Source organism: Quercus suber, unplaced genomic scaffold (genome assembly GCF_002906115.3).
Source record: "Quercus suber isolate HL8 unplaced genomic scaffold, Cork oak 2.0 scaffold_77, whole genome shotgun sequence".
NCBI lineage: Eukaryota > Viridiplantae > Streptophyta > Magnoliopsida > Fagales > Fagaceae > Quercus > Quercus suber.
Genome location: NW_027069542.1, coordinates 38,935 through 61,386, shown reverse-complemented (window position 1 = coordinate 61,386; position 22,452 = coordinate 38,935). Strand labels below are relative to the sequence as shown.

Genomic DNA, 22,452 nt, shown 5'->3' with positions numbered 1-22,452 from the left:
TTTTTTAATCGGCAATTTCCAGCTCAGCAGCTACGGTGGAACTATAAAATAGGGTACTCGAGTTCACCAAACTCGAGTACTGGAAAAAGTGGTAGATTGCCATTTATTTCCGAAACAGTGGTTTTTTGCTAAAAATTTCAAAAAATTGTGGTATTTGGCCATTTTGACCGTAGAATTTATCACCCTAAACATACTGATGGAGGAAGTTATTCACAGAATGCCTAAACAAGATGAAACAATTTATTAGCATAGGATTGATCACCTTGACAACTGGGATTTGAAATTTTCTTGAAGGATTCTTATTAAGCAACTCTCTTACATTTCAATTGAAAGATGACATTGCAAATTTTATTCAACAAGTTTCGAATTTTCAAGAAAATTTATTTATTTAAAAAAATTAAAAGACATGGATGTTATTTTTATTCATTGCTTTTAATAAATAAATAAATTTGGGCAATGAAAAAAGGTCACATTGTGGGAGTGAAAAGGAAGAAATGACTCAATGGTATTAGTGTAACTATAAGTGGGTTTTTTTCTACTTACCCCCCAAAAAAAAAAGTTTTTCTATATGGCTAATCTAGCTTTGCCATGGAGTCAATTTAATGCTAGTAGATTGGTCTTGCTTCAAACTTCTTTTATTCTTCAGAAGACTTGTTAACAAGTCTTCTGAAGTATAAAAGAAGTTTGTGCCCCATGATAGAGAGAGCGGTTGAGTAGTAACATCTTGCATGTGGCCATTTGACTTGGAATATTTTTGGCATTCTTGGGAAATTTCTCTCGTCTCTATGGATGTGTCATTGTCTTTCATAAAAATTTAAAAAAAAAAAAAAAAAAGTATCATTACCTAGAAAATATTTTTATCTTAATTCTTGATTACATCTTCTTTTTTTAAATTAAGTGAGTCATGTGCATGTAACAAGAACTAATGTCATATTTCTATTAGTGGTTAGAGCCCAAAGTTGCAAACGTATTTAGAGCCAAACTGTCCTTTTTTCCATTTGAATTAGCTTTGGCATAAGCTAGAAAACAAACTTCGATGTTTGATTCGAATTTTCAGTGTATATATATGTTGGGCCCTCACCCTACAAAGAGACTACATTTATGAAGACCGTGATGAGGTAGCTTCTTACAAACTCTAGTAGCACTGATGAAGGAAGGCCTAATCATGATTAGTAAAAACTTTTTACGTTAAATATTATTGTTCTTTCCCATCAAACTTCTAAAAAAGAAAAAGCACCTCTGAAAGCAACTCCATGCTTGTCCATAGATCTAGCTACATCTAGTAATCTCTTTTTCCCTTTACAATTCTTATAGCGAAATGGTTAATATGTTAATTTTCTCCAAATCTTACGGGAAATTGTCATTCCCTTGAACTTTTAGGGTGGAGAAACATTCCACAAAAGTTTTTGTAATTGACCCTATTAAGTTTATATATTCTTCCAATTTTTCTATTCCCTTTCCAAACACACAAAAGTAAAATGATTATCTTTTCTTTCCTTTTACTTTTCTATTCTTCATATATTTATCATCCATCGATTACTACAAATTTTACGAAAACAATAAATAGTTCAAAATGAAAGTAATTTTTTACTTAAGGGTCACACTAAACTAAACTAACTTTACAGTTTTTCTAAACTAAACTAATTTTACAGATTTTCATGCACCTCCTAATTAGTTGGACACCCCTTATGGTTTTAAACATCTAAATGACACAAATTAATTTGATGAGAAGGATACGCTTTACCACTATTTAATATTTTTGGGACAAATCATTTTTATGAATTCCGAAAGTTCAAGAAGGGTCCAGATGCCGAAAAGACCCAATAAAACTCTAGCTTACAAGCAACACATAGTGATGTCAAAGATGTGAGGAAGAAAGAGACTTTGAAAGTTCTACATATTTGGACAAAGTACTTTTAACTCATAAATTCTTGACCATACTATACCTTTTTTTTTTAATTGGAAAACCAAGTTAGTGTTGAAGTGGGACATATGACATATCTATAGGAGTTAGGCATATAGAAAACTTCCAAATGTACATGGAGTTAGGTGAACTACTTAAAATTTACCAATACATACGACTACAGGTTTAGACATCTTCACAGGGAATGTATGTGCTTCACCCTTTGAATCACTTGCTTAACCTTGGTTGACGGTTCATCATACAAAATGGCAGGGTTGTCAAACTCAGATGCCAAACTCCTCTCCCCAAGAAAAGCACGAAATGAATCTGCCACTGAGTATGAAAGAGAATCGAGATTGTATCCCCCTTCTAAGAAAAACACACATCGACCCCCACATAGATCTTTGGCAAGTTGTTTAATATTGGACGCTAGCATGTAGTATGTTCCCGTTGTGAACTGCAGACTGGCTAGTGGATCCAATACATGACCATCATACCTAACACATTCATTTGCAAGATATGAAAGTATGAGAGAGAGAAAGAGAGAGATGCAAGTGGGTGAATGACTAGATTGGCAATGATAATTTGTTATAAGTTACTTAAAGATCAAGACAATCTAAACCCAGGAGCAGGGGCAGAATTGCCCTCAGACCCATAGAGGATGTCTTTGTGCCATAGTCATTTGGCAGCAAATGATGTTGCCGCTTCTGGTTGTTGAATTTTGGAAGCATTACCAAATATTGACAGGAGCCTATCTAGGTCAAAGACTATGAAAGTTATATATAAAATGTTTCTTTACGTTTGAATGACTAGATTGACAATGATAATGTTTTTTAAGCTACTTAAAGATGAAGGCAATCTAAATTCAGGGGTGGGAGGCAGAATTGCCCTCGGTCCCATAGAGGATGTCTTTATGCCATAGTTTCATTTGGCAGCAGATGATGTTGTCCCTTCGGGTTAAATATTCAAAATTTTGTTTACATATGAAGCAATATCTAAATTATTGAAATCATGTGATAGATAAGTCTGTTAATTTGATTAATTCAAATTTAAATTTCAATACTGGAGAAACACTAAAATGTCTATCCATGTTGAACCCTTGCATTCATTTCTCCCTCCCGAAAATACCAAACTCAAAAAGAAAGAACAGGGAAAGAAAATGCTATATTTTGAAAAATAAGCTAATAAATGACAGATGTACTTACTGTTATTGAAAGAAAAATTTGCAGTTAAATTGCAGATGCAACACAACCATACAACCTGGAATTGGATGACCCCATAAAACAACTGAGCTGCAACCCTTATAAAATAACTTTCTGGTTTCATTATTTTCATCCTTCTTCATGACAACTTATATTTAAAAGCTCTATACAGTCATGGTAAAATCATTTTCCTTTAACCTTTTCTTAATTAGTATAGTATTCTCAGTATTTTATGTCATGGTTAGTATTCTTAATATTGCATCCATACATTGTAATTATAAGTTGGGCGATGATCTGTTGCTATTTACATACAACCCCCTCCCCTTTTTTTTCTCTCTCTTTCTTCCAATAAAAATTCTAGCTCCACCCATAGGAGCCCCACTTGGGATTACTCCTAGTCCTATACATACCTACATGTGATTTTATTTTACAATCTATGAAATAATTAAGATATTCACGGACTTACAAATAGAATTCTACAACTCTTCACCAGAGACAGAAATAAATTGCACAGTGAAGCTAATTAATTCAGCAAATGTTGTCATGGCAAGAATGTATGCAATGCCATTTATAGAAATGGGATACTCACCCAGCAGAAACAAGAATTATATCCGGCTTAAAACTTTGAGCACAGGGTACAATAACTTCATCAAACACAGTTGTCATGGCAATATCACCTGATCCTCCAGGTAGAGGCAAATTTAATGTTGTTCCTTCACCATCTCCATGACCTACCTCATCAACTTTACCAGTACCAGGATAGCTTCCATCCTAATTCAAAAGAAGACTAAATAGCATCAGATTGATTGCTGCAAAATGAACTTCTAAGATGAACATTCATGCAGTGATCAAAAACAATAAACCAAACAAATCAGTTATTAGAAAAAAGATACTGGACTATTGATAATAGAACACCTTTACGCATGCTTATTGGCATCTAGATTCAAGACACTACAACAGCTAGAGTACACCATAAGATTGCATACAATTGCACATCATCTTGCCTCAACTACATAAAAATATTAAAAAATAATAATTTGAAAAGTGCAGGTATGTTCCTTTTCAATCTAGGTCAAACAAGAACTTGACACTGAATTCCTGATTCTCACCTATACATACATACATACATACATACATACATATATATGGGTCATTACTTGGTGACAGCATTTGGTTCCACCTAAATAAGGTCCTAGAAGAGGTGGCTTAGATATGGTCCTTTTCCAACACATTTGCACTTGACAACCCAAGACTTTACCATTGCTATAGAGTACCAGACAATGATCCCTTATACACATTAGTATGTATGTATGTATGTATGTATATTCACACTTTTAAGTCATATCTAACGTTCTTTAAATGCGGGAGAAGATAAAATTCATATAATTGATGAGAGAGACTGAGGCCTTGAATATTAAGCAGGATAAAAAGTTTGTGATTAAATTGCAAGGTAAAACATATAAGACAGGTCTGGACCAAATTAATACTTGGTGAGTTGAAAGGAAAAATATATCTGGATCATCATAAAAAGCGTCGTTTGTCCCATTTCCATGGTGGACATCAAAATCAATGATAAACACACGCTTCAACCCATGTACACGTTGGGCATAACGAGCTGCAATGGCCACATTTCCAAAAACACAGAACCCCATAGGCCCCTTTGGAATAGCATGATGTCCTGGAGGTCTTATCAAAGCAAAGCCCACAGGTGGATCCAGGCAATTTTTTGCTGCTGCAACCTGAAATGCAAAATAGAAAATGTTGGATAATATAAACTAGAATCTACTTCTACCAAATTCAGTGCAATTATGAACATTTAGCGGTGTCAAAAAAAGAAATGAAATTGTTTCAGCACAGCACATAAAATATAACAAATAAGAATAATCATAAGAGACTGACGTGCCAGGTCGAGACATCACCACTGAATCAACTAAGGTGATTCCTGCTCCAGCTGCAACTAGTGACTCATGAAATGTCTGCATCAATATTCCATGATAAGAAAGAGTGGAATGTACAAGATATAGCTTGCAAATTGAAGCATCAAGATCCAACTCAAACATACACTATATTAGTATATGGTAAGATAAAAATCACATAAAACCATTGATATCACATTTCAAATTCAATAAAAGGACAATAAAAATGAGAGACATGCCCCATATTTACATTCAGATCAACTGGAAAACCTTTCTTTACCATTTAGTTAAACTAATACGTACATGACTCAACTAGTTGTAGAAACATTGACATTAAAAATATCCTCAATTAGAATCTCGGAATCAAAAAAAATGTTTTCTGGGTCACATACCCCTTCTATGCAAAGGTTTAACAATATGTGTGTTTCTTTTCATCAGCTGAATATATATCCATTGGAGCACACTAAGACAGTTATCCAAAGTACCCAAATTTCAACAAAATTTTCAAACTGCAAGAATTTCTTTTGATCTGAATAAGTTATCGATGTGAATATACCTAAATTAAGCATACTAATATGAAATTTAAGTGTCATTGAATCCATCCATAAAGCGCATAGACATATTACAAAATATGAGAGGAGTCTGCAATTGATTTTTTGAAGGCATGGACTTCCAAAAATAGTCATGATATACAATTTCAACACAATCACTTCTGCTAACTCATCTAATGTACACCTTCCCAATGAGAAGACCACTATCACTGATCTTGGTAGGAAACAAGAAACCTAACCCAGATCCATGGAATACAGTACCTGTGAACAGTAACCTTAGAAAGAAAGGAGTTTTTTTTTTTTTTTTTTAGAAAGAAACAACAAAGGCCAACGTGCCTATTGCTCAAAACACTCAATTTTATTAATCAACTTATTCTATTTTGTTTGAATAGATTGAGCACAATATATATATATATATAAAGACTCTTACTTGTACTAGTAGTATTAGGATTTCAACTAACATTATGACTACTAATAAAGCCTAATAAATACTAACTTGGACCCAAAGTAAATAAACCTAAGATACTTAGAGTACCTTAGAAGATTCTAGACTCAACTAAATTACCAAAATACCCTTAATTCACAGGAATTGCAGAAATTACAGATTTGCCCCTCAATATAAAAGTAATAAAACTGACCATAACTAATAATTTTTTTTTTTTAGAAGAGACCATAACTAATGAAATTAAAAACCCAAATTAAAAACTCTTTTAACCCTAAAAGACTCATACTTTTTTTTTTGCTAAGCGTAAAAGACTCAGACCAATAAAAGGGCACGACTTTCACTTCAATTGGATTTCACAAGGAACCAATAAAATAATTCTTGAATAGGCAAATTTGCAAAGTAATAGCATATTAATCTTCCATGACCCATCAAGAAAAGATCAACAAACGCACAGATTTACATGGTTCACCCAAAAAGTTAGGCTATGTCCTCAGGGTTGCTGCAATTTTATTATGACTGAGCTATAACAGGAGTTACAAAGATCATTAGAATATACTGACCTATTATTTAGTCTACACACATGGGAAATTTCAATAAAAAGGCCTAGAGCATCTAAAGAGATACCTCCAATAATTATACAGACACCAATGTTCAATTCAAGGTGGGCTGCCAGCCCCTGAACTCCCGGCATAACCAATACAATAAATCAAGCTCCACCTATATAGCATTTGATCTCTCTCTCTCTCTCTCTCTCTCTCTCTCTCAGTATAAAGACAAAGGTAAAAAAACTAAAAACACAGATTCGAATAAAAAAAAGTTCACCAATGTATAATGCAAGCTAACCACTACACTGGAGATGCCACTTCTCTCTCCCTCTCTCACACACACACACACATCTCTCTCTACTGTAATGAAAATGCTCCTCCATATCAGGAGAGCTCAAAGTGGAATCCAGTTGAAAAATAAAAAATTAGGATCAAATTTCAAATAAACTGATTTCAAGAGATAATCATCTTAATTATTCTAATAGTTATCCCTTTTCTTACCTTATCTTGATAGTTATATTGATTTGCTCATGTAACTATCAATTAATTAATCTGATTTGATGATGCAAAGAAATTATAGGCATTGATTATGACAAGTCCAGTGAAAAATATATAGAAGCAAATGACTTTTAATACTTTAAACAGAATGAGTGTCTGTAAATATCCACAAGTTCAAGAAAGAAAACAGATTCATCTAAAGTGTTGAACTTACAGTGGAAGTAGCATATGTTGGCCCAGAACCATCAATGAATATAATACCCTCTTGTGAAGCCTGATCCATTGCCTATAAAAATAAACCAAACAAGCCTGATTGGTTCCATGCAAGACTAAGAACAATAAAAGTATATAATATTAAAATAAAACACCAGCATAATGTAAAAAAATTAACCATTCAAGGAAAATGGATACTTGAAACCTCAAAAAGTCACCAACACATTGACTGACTAATAAGGATATGCACATACATATCCCTCCAAATGTATTACAGCATCTTGAAGGTATAAATCCTACATGCAACACATCCTAAACTTGCCATTGCATTGAGGTCAAAACTTATTTCTAAGTCTCTAGCATCAGTCATCACAAACCAGATATAAAAAGAAAGCAAAAAAATTGCAAGCAAAGCCAAAGAGTGGGATCATGTACTAATTTGTGGTACTCTTCATATTTTTTCTCAAAGGACCTGCATATTAAGGTATCAAGTCATATTCAAATCATTCCCTCAATCTAAATTCTTATGCTTCTCACATTAGCGGTATATGTCAAAAAGGGTGGAGAAGGGGGAGGGTGCACCCATTTGTACTTATATATCAATTTGCCTTACCTATGATTCTCCTTCAGACTATCATTCTCTTTATGGATCTTGGTTCGCAATGGTACTTGTGGATAAAGATCTTGGTTCGCAATGGTACTGTCATTCTCTATTTTGATTAATGGGTCTCCATCTGATTTTTTCGGTAGTTCAAGGGGATTAAGACAAGGGAATCCGCTATCTCCTATGTTGTTTTTGATTTTGATGGAGGTATTTAGTAGGATGTTGAGAAGAGTGGAGGAAGCTGGCTTGATCTGTGGCTTTAACGTTGAGGGTAGGTGGGGTGGTGGGGAATGTGTTTCACATATATTATTTGCAGATGATACTATCCTATTTTGTGATGCAAATGTGGAGCAAATTCTTCATATTCGGTTGTTATTACTCAATTTTCAGGCGGTAACAGGTTTGAAGGTCAATGTGCACAAGAGTGAAATGGTTCCAATAGAGGAGGTTGATGATGTGCATGCCCTGGCAGAAATTTTGGACTGTAGAGTTGGAACTTTGCCTATGTCTTATCTTGTCATGCCGTTGGGGGCTTCACATAACTTCCCTTCAATGTGGAATCCTATTTTGAAAAAAATTGAGCGGAAATTGGCTGGGTGGAAGAAGTTATATTTGTTGAAGGGGGGTCGATTGATGTTACTCAAGAGTATGTTATCTAGTCTTCCTACCTATTTTCTATCTCTATTCACCATTCCTACTTATGTGGCTAATAAGATTGAGAAGTTGCAAAAGGACTTTCTATGGGATGATGGCAAGAATCATCTGGTAGGATGGGCTAAAGTTTGTGCGCCTATAGCTAGCGGTGGTTTGGGGATAAGAAAAAGGGGATTTTTTAGAAAATAACTACAAAACCCAAACAATATTATTAGTTGGGCAACGTTTCAAACATATTGCATTTCTAACAATTCGACTTCAGAGGAGTCGATTTTACTGTTCATATCTATTTTTTATTGGGTGCGTAGATAAAAAAATCGAGTCCTTTGTAATCATTTTTTACACATAGAAATCGACTTCACTGGAGTCGTTTTCTTTGTATTGAAAATGACTCCAGTGAAGTCGATTTGCCCAAAAACACAACACCACCAAGGACTCCACACAGCAACACTGAAGAGCACGAACCCAACAAACGAAGAACCCAGCAAACGAACCCAGCAACACCGACGAGCACGAACGCAGGCGCCGACGAATACGAACGCAGGCGCCGACGAACCTAGGCGCTAGCAACACCGACGAGCAAACGAACGCAGGCGCCGACGAACTCAGGCGCCGATTTCACCAAACCCCGACGAACCCAGCAACACCGACGGCGAAGCACGAAGAACAAAGAACGAACCCAGCAAACGAAGAACAAACTCCAGGCGCCGATTCTGACCAAACCCCGGCGAAAGCTTCAAGTGATCGGATCGGATCAGTGGAGGAGAACACGTTTTGGATTTGATTTCTTCTGGTTGTGAGGTTTTTTTCAGGGAATTATGGCAATCTTCGTGAATGGATTTTTTTGAATTTGTATACAGAGAAATCGACTTCAGTGAAGTCGGTTTCTACACATGGAAATTGACTTCGTTGAAGTCAATTTCTTAGTACAGAAATCGACTCCGGCGAAGTCGGTTTCTGTGTATAAAAATTGAGTGAACAGTAAAATCGACTCCTCTGAAGTCGAATTGTTAGAAATGTAATATGTTTGAAACGTTGTCTAACTAATAATATTGTTTAAGTTTTGTAGTTGTTTTCTAAAAAATCCCTAAGAAAAATTACTACGTTCAATAGGGCCTTATTGGGGAAAGGGCTGTGGCGGTTTGGGAAGGAAGAGGGTCGGTTATGGAGGAGGGTGGTATCGTCAAAATATGGGGAAGAATGGGGGGATGGACCTCAAAGTTAGGTAAGGGAGTTCATGGGTGTGGTTTGTGGAGAGGTATTCGCATGGGATGGGAGGACTTTAGCAAGAATTGTCAGTTTGTTGTTGGGTTGGGGAATAGACTGAGATTTTGGTAGGATGGGTGGTATGGAGATCAACCTTTCCAAGTGGCTTTCCCGGGGCTGTATGGAATTGCCTTTGATAAGGAGGCATCTGTCAATATTTCTTTGTCAAGGCAGGGGGCGGAGGATAGAAGAATTTGGGATGTTCGTTTTATTCGAGAATTTAATGATTGGGAGATGGAGGAAGGGCTGCATTTTCTTCGTATATTGGGAGCTAATACTCCTCCAATGGATGTTAGAGATCGGATGAGATGGAAGTTGAAGCCTAACGGGAAGTTTGACATCCGGTCGTATTATAACAAACTGCGGGATTCTCCCTCAATTGTCTTTCTTTGGAAAGGAATTTGGAGAGTTAAGGCTCCTAGGTGAGTTTCTCTCTTTGTTTGGTGTGTAGCTTGGAATAAGATCCTAACAAGTGATAACTTGAGAAGATTGAGGGAATTGGATTTTGTAAACTGGTTCATTATGTGCAAGCATTGTGGAGAGACAGTAGACCACTTACTCCTTCATTGTGAGATGGCTTATCGGTTGTGGAGCTTTTTCTTAATAACTTTTGGTTTGTCTTGGGTTATGCCTAGATCGATCCCAAATTTGCTTTTTGGCTGGTGAAATTGGATGGGAAAGCATTCATCTCAGATTTGGAACTTAGTTCCATTGTGCATCCTATGGTGTATTTGGAAGGAACGAAATCGGAAGACTTTTGAGGATTTGGATAGTTCAAGTGTTCAGATGATTGCCTCTTTTAGTGGGACGCTTTTTGATTGGTCTCGGGCTTAGGGAGTCACAACTAGTGATTCTCTCCCCTCTTTTCTTAGCTCCCTTTCTCTTTTGTAATCTTTCTATTGTTTAGTTTTCTTTTTTGTTTTTTTTGTTTTCTTCTTGTATTTTCTGGGTTTGCTCTTTGTTCTTCATGCATAGAGTAGTCTTTCGTATATATAACATTCTTACTTATCAAAAAAAAAAAAAATTTATGCATCAGTGAGGTCAATGTTGTACTTTTACATTTCAACTTTTTTTTTTTTTTATAAGTTGCAAATTGGTGCTATATGTGTAAAAAGTGTGGGGAATCAGTGAATCATCTTCTTCTTCATTGTCCTATTGCTTCTGAGTTACAGTCTATGGTGTGGGCTCTGTTTGGTCTTCTATGGGTTATGTTGCAAAGTGTTACTGATTTATTTTCGAGTTCACAAGGTTCCTTCGGTAGACATCGAAGCATAAATTTGTGGAGGGCGGTACCACGGTGTGTCTTATGGTGTATTTGGCAAGAACATAACTCAAGATGTTTTGAGGTGAAGGAGCGGTCTATTCTGGAAATTAAATATCTCCTTCTCCAACCTTGCCAGATTGGAGTTCGGATTTTAATCTTCTTCCATGTTCTAATTTTTTAGAAATGCTTGATCTTTGTAATTTAAGAGTTTGATGTACTACTACCCATGTACACCCCCTGGTGTACCTGGTTTTTGATTAATATAACTCCATTATGTATAATATTTAAAAAAAAAAAAAAAAAAAATTCTTTTATAAGTAATAAAGCTTCATTGAAAAGACATCTCAAACACAAAGACCAAAGTACATAGGGAGTGTGCTAAGGAAAAACATAAATAAAGTCTTGCTACCTTCTTCACATGTCTTTTCCTTGGAAAACTGTGCAGAAATCAAAAGTGCCAACAAAGATCAGTTTCTTTATATAGATGGCGACGTTGGGTCAGATCTTAACTAATGATAATTTATGAAAGCCTCAGCTCTTTGTTATTGATTGGTGTTGTATGTGTAAGAGGGATGGGGAGACTAGTAACCACTTATTCTTACACTGTTCTCTTGCCAAAGACTTATTCTTACACTGTTCTCTTGCCAGCGACTTATGGAGCACGTTGTTTTCACTCTTTGGGGTTGCTTGGGTTATGCCTAATGGTGTGGTGGAGCTTCTAGCCTGTTGGTTGGACAAGTTTAACCAGCATAGAAATGGAGCAATTTGGAATATGATCCCTCATTGTCTAATGTAGAGCATCTGGCAAGAAAGGAATTCTCGAATCTTTGAAGGAACCGAAAAATCAACTCATGACTTGATCTTGTTCTTCTTTCAGACTTTGCTTGGGTGGAAAAATGCTTTGGGTGTTCTCAATTTTACTTCTTTGTATGATTTACTTGATAGTTGTACTTTCTCTACTACTTAGTTTTGTCAAAGATCCGTTTAGTTGGAGAGTTGAAAAAGTTGGAGGATAGAAAATGGGGAGAGAATAGAAAAGTGGAGGGATAAAAGAGATTTTAGTTTTCCCTCATGGTGTTAGGATTGGGGGGTCGAAAAGTTGAGAGATGGAAAACTCTTTTATTTGGTTGAAGAGAAAAATGAGAGAATAGAAAATGTTGTTTGCAGGAATTTACTCTCATGCCCCTATTAAATATTTTTATATTTATATAAATATTTTACAAGGAAAAAAAGGCTGGAGTTGAGGTATAAAAAATGCATGCCAAACATTAACTTAAAAGTGGGGGAAATAAAAGGAGAAACAATTTGAAAACAGTGGGGAGCAGAATGGTAAATACCATCAATCCCCTCTCTTCTCTCCTATTTTCTCTCCATTTTGGGGGGATTGAATTTTGGCGGTCCCAGAGAAAAAACTGCCAAGCCCCATTCTCCCCCCTCACCTCCCAACCACACTCATTATCCATTTTCTATCCACCCGGTTTTCACACCATCCAAACACATCCTATAGTAAGTTTGAACTTCAAAAACCCCCTAGGATGAAGGTTTCCAACACAATTTATCCATGCTATCTCCCCTCCATACTCCAGAATAAAGTGGATCCATGAAAGAGACAACTGACTCTAGCTCCTAGTCTTGTACTAATGATTTATATAAGTAGTCAACCACTCTCTATAGCAGTCTCTACTTCTAAATGAGACGAAGAACATGCATCTAATGAGTAAATTCCATCCACTTAAAGCATATATGCAACCCAGTTTCTAAGCCTTGTTGGCATGCCCAGGGACTGCAGTAAGTTGCTTCCCTGTAGTCCTCACCTCGTTCTTGACAGATTTAATCAGGTGTTAATAATATGGAGTAAAAGGATTTGAGGTGACAACCTAAACGACCCTTAAGGTCTAGTTCCTTCTCCGTCTAGTTAATGTGGTCCAGAAAAACCCAAGTCGATATGAATGAAAGATACCTCTGAAACTTCTTATTCTCAGACAGTTGAGGTAAAAACCACAATGTTACACCCCAAAATAGAACTACAAGGAGCCCCCTTGTCCCAGTCAGCAAAAGCTAGTTTCCTGATATACGAACTCTCATCCGGCCAATCAATTAGGGGTCCAGAACCTCAAACGGATTTAGCCTAGCCAAGTTGTGTAAAACAAAACCCTCTTAAAAAATGTTTCTAGAGGTGGATTTAGCCTGGCAAGATCTACATTGACTACTAAGACCTCAACAAGGCATGCCTGTGCTTTTTAACTAAGAATATATCCCGTCCCTAAAGCAATGGTATATGAATCCGCTGAAGTAAAACAAACTTCTTTCACAAATTCCAAAACCGCATACCAGTATATACAAGATTCAACATTCTCATGAAAAAAGTATGAAAGTAAAAAATAAAATAAAATAAATAAATAAAACATTGGAAGCTATACATATACAAACACAAAAAACAAATGGCACTAGCCACATGCTTCCATTCCTTGTACCCATATAAATTTCAGCTAGTTTTAGCACTTATTATGATCTGACGCAATGAACACCGAACACAAGAAGAAAAACAACAATAGTTAATTTTGAGGCTACCTTCTCAAGGCCTGATACATAGGCTCTTGCATGAACACTTGCAATGTCATCTACTGAAGCAGGTTTGAAATTGTGAAGTTCAATGATCTCTGAACCACGGATCTATATAAAGGAAAACATGATTAAGCAAATTGGAACAACAAATTTCCTTATTCATAAAATTAAAATAATTATCAAATCTCAATTAAAAAAAGGATTGGGCATTTTTCTAGTCACATGGGTCACACAATGGAAGTTTGGTGCAGGGAGTGCAAGACAATTTTACTTTATGTAATTTAAGAAGTCAATTGTAATTTTTAAGATTTACATTGAATTTTATTATAGGTCTTATACTCTTACTAGTTTTCACAATTAGTAATTATTTAATTTCCTAAATTCAAGGGTACTTTTATAATTCAATAATTGGGCTTTCCTAAGTCGATGAGAATTAGGCTTAAGTCATGCTAGTTTATATAAGCACACTATTGTACTTAATGGTGATAGTTAGGTTGAGTAGCAAAATTTTTTTTTGATAAGTAACATAAAAACTTCATTAAAACTCCGCCCAGTACATAGAGAATGTACGAAAAAGGCAAAAACATCAAGAAACCAAAGTACAATGATCAATCAACACAGGAAGGGAGAAACAAGAAAAAAAAAAAGGTAAAACAAAACACCATTCAATAAGAGTAAAAAAGAAAAAAGACTTAAACTCAAGAATGGACCGTTCACGACCCTCAAAGCTTCTAGAGTTCCGTTCCCACCAGATTCAACACATCAAGCAGTGCGGCACAAACCTCCAAATAACTATATTATGATGCCGCCTGAAATTGCATGAAGCTGAAGCTGATTTTGTTTTCTCTTGCTTGAAGCTGATTCCTAGAGTGTTTTTTTTTTTTTTTTTTTTTTTTTTCATAGAATTATTTGGAATTACAAGCAATATTAATGGTTTCCATCTGAACCAATTAAAAAGAATGTTTTTTTGCTCATTTTCAAGATCAGTTTCCTAAAAATGTTTTCTAGAAAATATGTCATTTTCAAGAAAATGTTTACAGTCAAAACAGATGGAGCATTAGTGGCAAACCCTAATACTGCAACTACCAATACTAGTGTAATCAGCATCATCATGTTATAGGTAACTCCTTGAGCTAAAAGTTCTCCGGAAATTTTTATGTAATCCTAAACCCTTTCTACATTTTCTTTTCATCTTGGTTGCTAATGATTTGGGGCACCAGTTGTTCAATGCTATCATTTCATTCTGAAAATATAATCTTGCTTGTAGCAGTTCGTAATACCAAGAGAGAATTGTTAAAACAAGAAAAATGAAGAAAAAAATTAAAGTATTAGACTCAAATATAAGGATTTGTCTTATAAGTTTTGGCCTCAAGGGGAAAGGGGGAATGGGAGATTTAAACCAGTGACATCCAATTCATGAGGGGTGGTTCACAGCCATTTGTGCTACCCTTTTGGGGTTATTAACAAGGAAAATATCAAATTTCGTTCAGAATAAGAGTCTCAACAATATAGAATGAAGCATGTTGTACATTTCATTTAATACCTTTGGAGTCAGTTCCATCTTTTCAAGAGCATTAACAATTGCAGGAACTCTAAAATTAGATTCTGGATGGGACTCCTGTACACGGCAATAAATCCAGAGTTCAATTAATGGCATATACACAACTTCAAACACATTAGTAAGACCATGACTGAAAATAACAGGGAATACAATTGGTATGCTAAAAAATTCATAGATTAAAAATGTAATTTCTGATTAGTAAATGAAGTGATGGATATCTTGAGAGCCATTGAATCAAAAGATCTCTTCCCTCCTCTTTTCTCTTGCACACTAAAAAGAATAATAAAAAATGAAGAACAAAAATCTGGAATTTCTGATTACCAATTGAAGTGATTGACCACTTTAGCTTGAAAGACAAATGTATTTTTTTTTTCCTCTATTCCTTTCTGCATCCTAATTTTTCACCTTTAAAGAAGTACAAATAATAATATAACACTCTATTCTAATTAAATTCTTTCAATGCTGATACTATTTGAAAAACTCAATGATTTAATCGTTTATAGTCACTCACTGGAAGTTTGGAACCCTGAGTACAGTGTTCCAACCATCCAGTTTTAGCAGGAAAAGGAACTTTATGTGAAATGGTGCTCAGATGAAAAAAGTACTTTTTTCAGCCATTGGATCAGCAAGGGGTGATGGATCAACCGATCAAGAGATGGTCAGGTCGATTGTCGACTAGGAAAGGCATTATGGAACTTTGGAAATGAAGAAAAAAATCATCTAATTTCACAAAGTGATTTATAACAAATATTAGAGGAATGAGGACTTAAAGATAATTCAAAATTCAGAAAAATTGCATAAGGGGGCCGTTAGAAGGTAGTATATGATGGAGAAAGAGGAGCACTTGTCTACTTAAAAATATTTTACAAATAAACTATAGGATGACTAAAATAACCTCAGAAGCTAAATAGTTTCTTAAAGGAGTATGAAGAATAAGGTACTCTCCAGAAATTCCTATGACATAATTGCCAATTCAAACTACCCATACGTTATCTTTATTAGTCAATTAAATTTTTTTTTTTTTTTTTATAAGTATTAGAGCATCCGTAGCAGCCGTGCCAAATGCCAAATATTTGGCACATTTGGCACACCAAACACAAAAAACCCCCTTTATCAGATGTTCCAAATTTTATTATTTTTGCCACATGTGAACAGTACCCTCACAAATTTACCACTGTACGGACATCTATGGCATAAGTTTTTATTATTCTTTATTCCTCTTTCTCTCTCATCTCTCCGTCAGTCTCACCCTCAACCCCCAATCCTCTCCTCTCAAACCCCACTCTGTCTCTCTGTCTCCCACTCCCTGTTTCTCTCGGCCCCGTCGCCCTGCTCGGCCTCGGCTTCTCCGTGCTCACCAAGACGCTAACATTCGCCGCTGCGTTCTCCGTCTTCGGAGATCCGATCCCGTGGCTCATCGCGCTTGCTGTCTTCTTCGCCCACGGGTTCATCAAGACCAGGCTCGGGGACCGAATCGCTTACCAACTCGTCGTTGGTGCGAATTTGACTTTCAACACTATCAAGCAAACGATCGGGTGGATCGATTGGGCCAAGGCGGCGATCGTGCCTGGGTTGGTGTCGTTGATTGTTGGGGTGATTTGTAATGGAGTCCGGTGGTATGGGTGTGGGGTTTTGATTTGTGGGAGTGGGTTTTGGGTTGTGGTGGTGCAGTGGCAGCGTGGGGCCGTGGTTGTGGCTGGGTATTGATCAATCAAAGATCTCTCTCTGTCTCCAAACCAAAACAAAGCAAGAAACACATCCAACACCTCAAAATTTTTCAACAATGGCAGAGATTAACGGCTCTCTGCGACAAACCCATCCAGAAAATCCCACACTCCAAACTTTCTTTCATGCCCTCGACCCCATATCTCTCGTCCTCTCTCAGAAATCAAACTCCAACCAACCCGTCCCTCTCAGAATCACGACAAAGAGCTTTATCATGGAGAGAGGACCCAGATATGATTTGATTATGGTTCTATGGGTTGTCCTAGGGCTTCCGATTTGGTATTGGTGGGCTATGGGTTTGTTTTGAATTGTGTTTTGGGTTGTGGAGGATGTGGTGGTTGTGTGGTGGTGGCTGTTGGTTGTTGGCAGTAGTGTGGTGGCTATTGATTATGAGTTGTAAATATTATTTTAATGTGTAGGAAATATTATTTTAATGTATAGAATTGAATGATAAAACATCTGATAAATGAAATGTTGTAAAATGATGTGGTAAAATAATAAAGTAGGTCTTTGATGTGGCAAAATGGCATAATTTTTGCCACATTTGCTGTGAATGCTCTTAGTCAGTTAAAATAATAGCCCAAGTCCTTTCATATTTTAATGTTTATAAGCCAAATTCAGCACAGAAAGAACTGAAAATCAGATCATATATATTCATGACCCAAGAATTATAATAACAAACAAAAATATAACCATATATATCCACCAGATCTTTTCCTGTTATGATATTATCCAGCATCTTAAGGTATGATACAAATTTGAAGTCATTTTACATTATTCAAATTGATTGCACTACAAAGTTGGGAAACCAGGAATTATGTATGTTATATATCATTTTTTTTTTTTTGTTATATATCAAAACTAGACCATCAAAATAATCCCCATGTTTGAAAATCGCAGCTGAAACAATTAGCCCCAGAAATCCATACTTAAAGGACCTCTTAACAAGCTTAAACAAAACTCATGACATTTTAACAGTATAAGTGAACTAGTCAGCTAAATAACCTGGTTGTGACCCATGGCAGGAGCAACAGCATAAATCAGCCTTGCATTAGTGATCTTTTCATTAGGAGGAACATACAGATCCTTCCCCATACTATTTGAACAAGAAATGGAAGCTCCTCCAATACTTCTTGAGAAACATCTCCTTCCTCCTCTCAATTTCTTTGGGGAAAATTGACCCCCCGCAAATTTCCCATCCATGTCAATTCTAATATGACTTTTCCACTTGTATAGATGATGCCGCACAAAAAATAACATATTCCCTAACACAAACACAATTATTTGATCTTAAAAACACCAGGGGTCAGACCATATTTCTAGAATTTTACAAAATTATTATATATATTAATCAAGATAGTTACCATATGGTGAATCTAGCAAGCCAAATATGAGCATAAGTCATATCCAGGTTAAAGTACAGAGAAATTGATTCTGGATATCTGTAAATCTCTTCTTTAGGGCAGTTACTCAACAAGCAAACATTAACAGCTCTAACCTGTGATGGAGGCTTGGAGTTGCTTGAGAGCTGGAGCATAACATGAGGGAAAAGCAGTACTAAAGTAGTTAGGGAACCAATATATTTATATTTAAGGTGGTTCATTTGGGAGGTGGAGCTCCAATTAGATAGTCTAAAGCAAATGTTTCTGAGATGATAAAGTTATTGTTCAATGAGTCTTGATTCTTCCTTTTTTTTAATCGAAAAAAATTCTAAAATACAAAGAACTTTATAATCCCCTCTTTTGTTATTTCTCACTTCTTAAAGCGCTTTATCAATTTGATTACTAAACCAATGTAACAACTTTAAAAACATATTATAACTGTATTTTACTAAATTCTAACAGCATTTTTAGTAAGAAAATTTTTTTGCAAAATATTTATAGCTAAAAGCCTAAAACTATACATCCCACCACAATTCCAAATGGGCGCCAACTAAGCCAGGCTCGAGCTTGACTCTCATGCCAATTGTTTTGCAACCCAACTAGACATAAGAACAATGAGTAAAATACAATGACACATGAGTCCATCTTATCTTTTGGAATCCTTTTCTATTTTGTTCTAGTAGTTTCTACTTGGTTTAGTAAGGGATTTTTTTTTTTATCTTATTCTGTTTAGGAAAAAGATTTTAAACCAATAATCCTATCAGAATTTTTATGCTTTGAGAGCATGATTTCCTTCTCCTTTCAAGATATGATTGTTGAGAAACTTAAAAATGATTTTCTGGGTTTCATCATTTTTTTTCCACTCACGATTTTAAAATTTTAATACCAAACAAACATCAATTTCCTTCAAAATCTTTTGGTAAGTGGCCAACCTTGATTAGCCTGTTGAGGATTCATAGCCGAACCCAAAGTTTTAAGATTAAGGTGTGGTTGTTGTAGTTGTTGTTGTACTTATCAAATTTCGATCCATTTTATAATATTATCATCCTAAAATTCCTTAAACAACAAAACCCCTCCAAGAAACCTCAATTAGTGCTAAATTTCTAAAGTTGGTCCATCAAAAGATTCAGCATAATAGCTCAGTCCAGTACTCCTTACTTTCCTACATCACAAAAGCGTATCAAAGTGCAATATTTTTTTATTGGCAAGTTAGCCAAGAACTTTGTAACTCAACAGGAACCTCTTAATATTTTCAACAGAGACATCTAGACTTCAAATCCCCCATCCCCCATCAGAACTATCAAATCATCAAAAAATATATATATATTTATTTGTAAGTTACAATGGTTCTTGAATGAACCCATGACCTCACCCTCCACCTTATGCTTACAAGAGGAATATATGTGACTAGAGCTAGAGCTCACTGACAAAGTCTAAAACTTTTCTCCTCCTAAGATAGTGAATGACCAAAAATAATTTTTGTGTCCACTTTGAAAATAAACTAGAACTACCGAGCAATTCAAGAAAGACTCAATAAGTAACACTAACATGTTAAAATGAAAAACCAATCTGAAACACCAAACTATTTAAGAATTTAAAAGACACCCAAATCAAATTTCGTAGCTATCAATTTAACAGGCATATATGAATACATATACTACAACCCAGATAAACGATTTTTTATTTATTAAAGAAATACATAAATTCAAGGAAACAAGGTCTAGTGGTTTATAAGTGCATGTCAATGCAAGAGAGAGAGGTACCTGCAGAAGATGGAAATGGAGGAAATGCTTGGAGATGCATATTGATGAGAGAGAGAGAGAGAGAGAGAGAGAGAGAGAGAAACAGAGCAGTTTGGAGTTTGGATGGTGCGTGAGCGCGCTCAGTCAAGCCTTTTTCTCTCAAGTCTATACATTTTGGCAACATTACATTTTAACCACAAATTAATAAATCCTTAAATTTTCAAAAATACTAAATTAAATTCTATTTAAAAAAAAAACAATAATGAATTCTATAATTTCAAGTGTAAAATATTATATGATTAAATGTGAAAAAAAAATTAACTTCAAGACAATTAAATTAAAGTATTGTGTTTGGAATTTAATATAAATCAAAAGTTTAATTTGTTATTTTACCTATTTCCTCACCAAAAAAACATTTTTAATTTTTTGAAACAGTTGAATTTAATTTATTACTTTAAAATCCAAAAAGTTTAATTTTATTTATTTTTCAAAACTTCGGGTTTAATTTATTATTTTTTAAAACTACAAAACTTAACGTGTCACGCACCCTAAATTCTAAAATATAAATGTAATTTTTCTTAAAAAATTTCTCCAAAATTTTGAATAGGCAACATTTCAATTGGAAAATTATTGAATACTTCCAAAGTACAATAATGGCATACTCACTCCTCTCACTATTACTTAAAAAGAGAGATTATGACATAATATAATCCCAAAGTATTGTATATGTAAAATTACCTATTGAAAACTTTTTTGATCCATCATGTTATACACTCTTTATTTTAACTCATATCTGTTATATGATATACATATTAGTTGATTAAATGATTAAATAGATCCTTCTACACATAAATAATTATCTTACAGATTGAAAATTATTCGAATTATTTAGAATTATCTAAATAAAATAAAATTTAAAGATAGAGTGATTTTAGTCATCCATGTATATTTTTTTTGTTACATGACATTTAAAATTTATATGATTTGTTTTATAACTAATGAAAGAGATGAGTTTTAAAACGAGATTCTTTGCTACTAGAGACCCAAACACAGTCATTGATACAAAATTCATGACAATTACGTGACTAATTTAGATAACTGTGCGGGTTAAAAATGTAAAATCAACTTAACTTGAGACAATTAATTTGTATTATGGGCTAATGATAATCCACAATGGGAGAATTAAACAAGAACAAACATATACGTAAAAAGTTATATTACTCAAGTATGTGAAAGGTGTTACAATTTTCCTATCAAGAACAAGCTCTTGAAGTTGTTGTAAAGCTCTCGTTTTTCTCTCTATTATTCTCACTCTAAGTTTTTCGGTTCTTTTTATGTGTCCCCCCCACTTCTACCCTTATCCTCCCTTATATTTTCCCTACTTCCAACACAAGGATATGTTGTCCCTATACAATTGGAGATCTTTATGTCCTACTGGGCTCTTTCTTCCTTACTTTTATAATGAATAAAGACTTTTAAAGCTCTTTGCACTGCTCAGATCAGCCATTCAGTAATAAATGCGACTGTGCCAGGCAAGTGAGCCTCATTAATGCAAGAGTGACTGTAAATTCATCAAGAAGTTTCAACAAGCTTCCTCAGACAATCTCGTACATTTCAGAATTTTTCCTCACAAGCTCGGTAGGTACTTCGTCTTTGTCAGCTCAATAAGAGTCTTGTCTTCAAATGAGGTTCTCAGTGAGTTTCGTCCTCAGATCCAAGGTGACATATTGTCTGTTATGAGGTTTGGCTCTTTTAGTGAGGTTTATCCCTAAAGTGAGCTAGCTTGTATTGGGCTTTTTTTCAACCATGACCCAATGTTATGTGGGCCCAAAAAATCGTCTCCCTACAATAACTTAATTTGTCATCTAAACAAAAATAGAGTAGATGGTCATTTTATTTCAACCACTGGGTAATGGTTTGAACAAAGATTCTTCCAATTGGGGAAGATAAACTATATCATTTTATTTATATGCTTAAATCCAAAGAGCTTGTCACAACGGATTTGATCCCAAGATTATTGCTATTTTTCCAACATTTTCATCTATGCTAGGCAAAACGGCCAGCATGGAAAATAGGCTCAGGCCAATTAGTATGGATACATACAACTTTTACAAGTTCTTGGTCATTGAACAAGTTGTCCAATTTCACTATTTTTTTTTTATTAAGTGAAAAATGAAAATAGCAAACAATATTTATAAGTGTTAGTCTCAAATCCTTCTTAAAATAATGTGAATAGTTTCTAACAAAGTATAGTTCATACAATATATTAAAATTTCTAAATTAAGCTATCTATATTTGGTATTTGAAAGTGTTTTAAATTTAATAAAGTCTTTTTTTTTTTTTTGAAGAAATATAATACATTTTACATTCAATTATTATATAAGGTTGAGATATTTTATAAATAATGTAATGTGTG

At 34.9% G+C, this 22,452-nt stretch overlaps 1 protein-coding gene across 3 annotated transcripts; it reads right to left on the bottom strand.

Annotated features, from left to right (window-relative positions):
* Positions 1-1,867: 1,867 nt before the first annotated feature.
* On the bottom strand, positions 1,868-20,201 carry LOC112004322 (histone deacetylase 14, chloroplastic). 3 transcript variants are annotated; one of them, XM_065773572.1, is made up of 10 exons: positions 20,058-20,201; positions 18,411-18,440; positions 17,918-18,177; positions 15,170-15,244; positions 13,633-13,734; positions 7,275-7,346; positions 5,025-5,081; positions 4,593-4,844; positions 3,695-3,876; positions 1,868-2,400 (listed from the first exon to the last, which is right to left on the bottom strand). In XM_065773572.1, the coding sequence occupies exons 1-10, from the start codon at positions 20,095-20,097 to the stop codon at positions 2,100-2,102; spliced, it is 1,371 nt and encodes a 456-aa protein (XP_065629644.1). In that variant the 5' UTR covers positions 20,098-20,201; the 3' UTR covers positions 1,868-2,099. The 3 variants fall into 3 exon arrangements, with proteins under 3 accessions (XP_065629644.1, XP_065629645.1, XP_065629646.1); XM_065773573.1 differs by lacking the exon at positions 18,411-18,440 and having other exon boundaries at positions 20,058-20,200; XM_065773574.1 differs by lacking the exons at positions 18,411-18,440; positions 20,058-20,201 and adding an exon at positions 18,277-18,397.
* Positions 20,202-22,452: the final 2,251 nt, after the last annotated feature.

Coding starts and splice junctions, on each gene's coding strand:
- LOC112004322 (XM_065773572.1), bottom strand. CDS start 20,097: ATGCATCTCCAAGCATTTCCTCCATTTCCATCTTCTGCAG. Junction 13,735..15,169: donor AGATGGAACTGACTCCAAAG/GTATTAAATGAA, acceptor TCCTTTATATAG/ATCCGTGGTTCAGAGATCAT. Junction 7,347..13,632: donor ATGTATCAGGCCTTGAGAAG/GTAGCCTCAAAA, acceptor TTATTTTTATAG/GCAATGGATCAGGCTTCACA.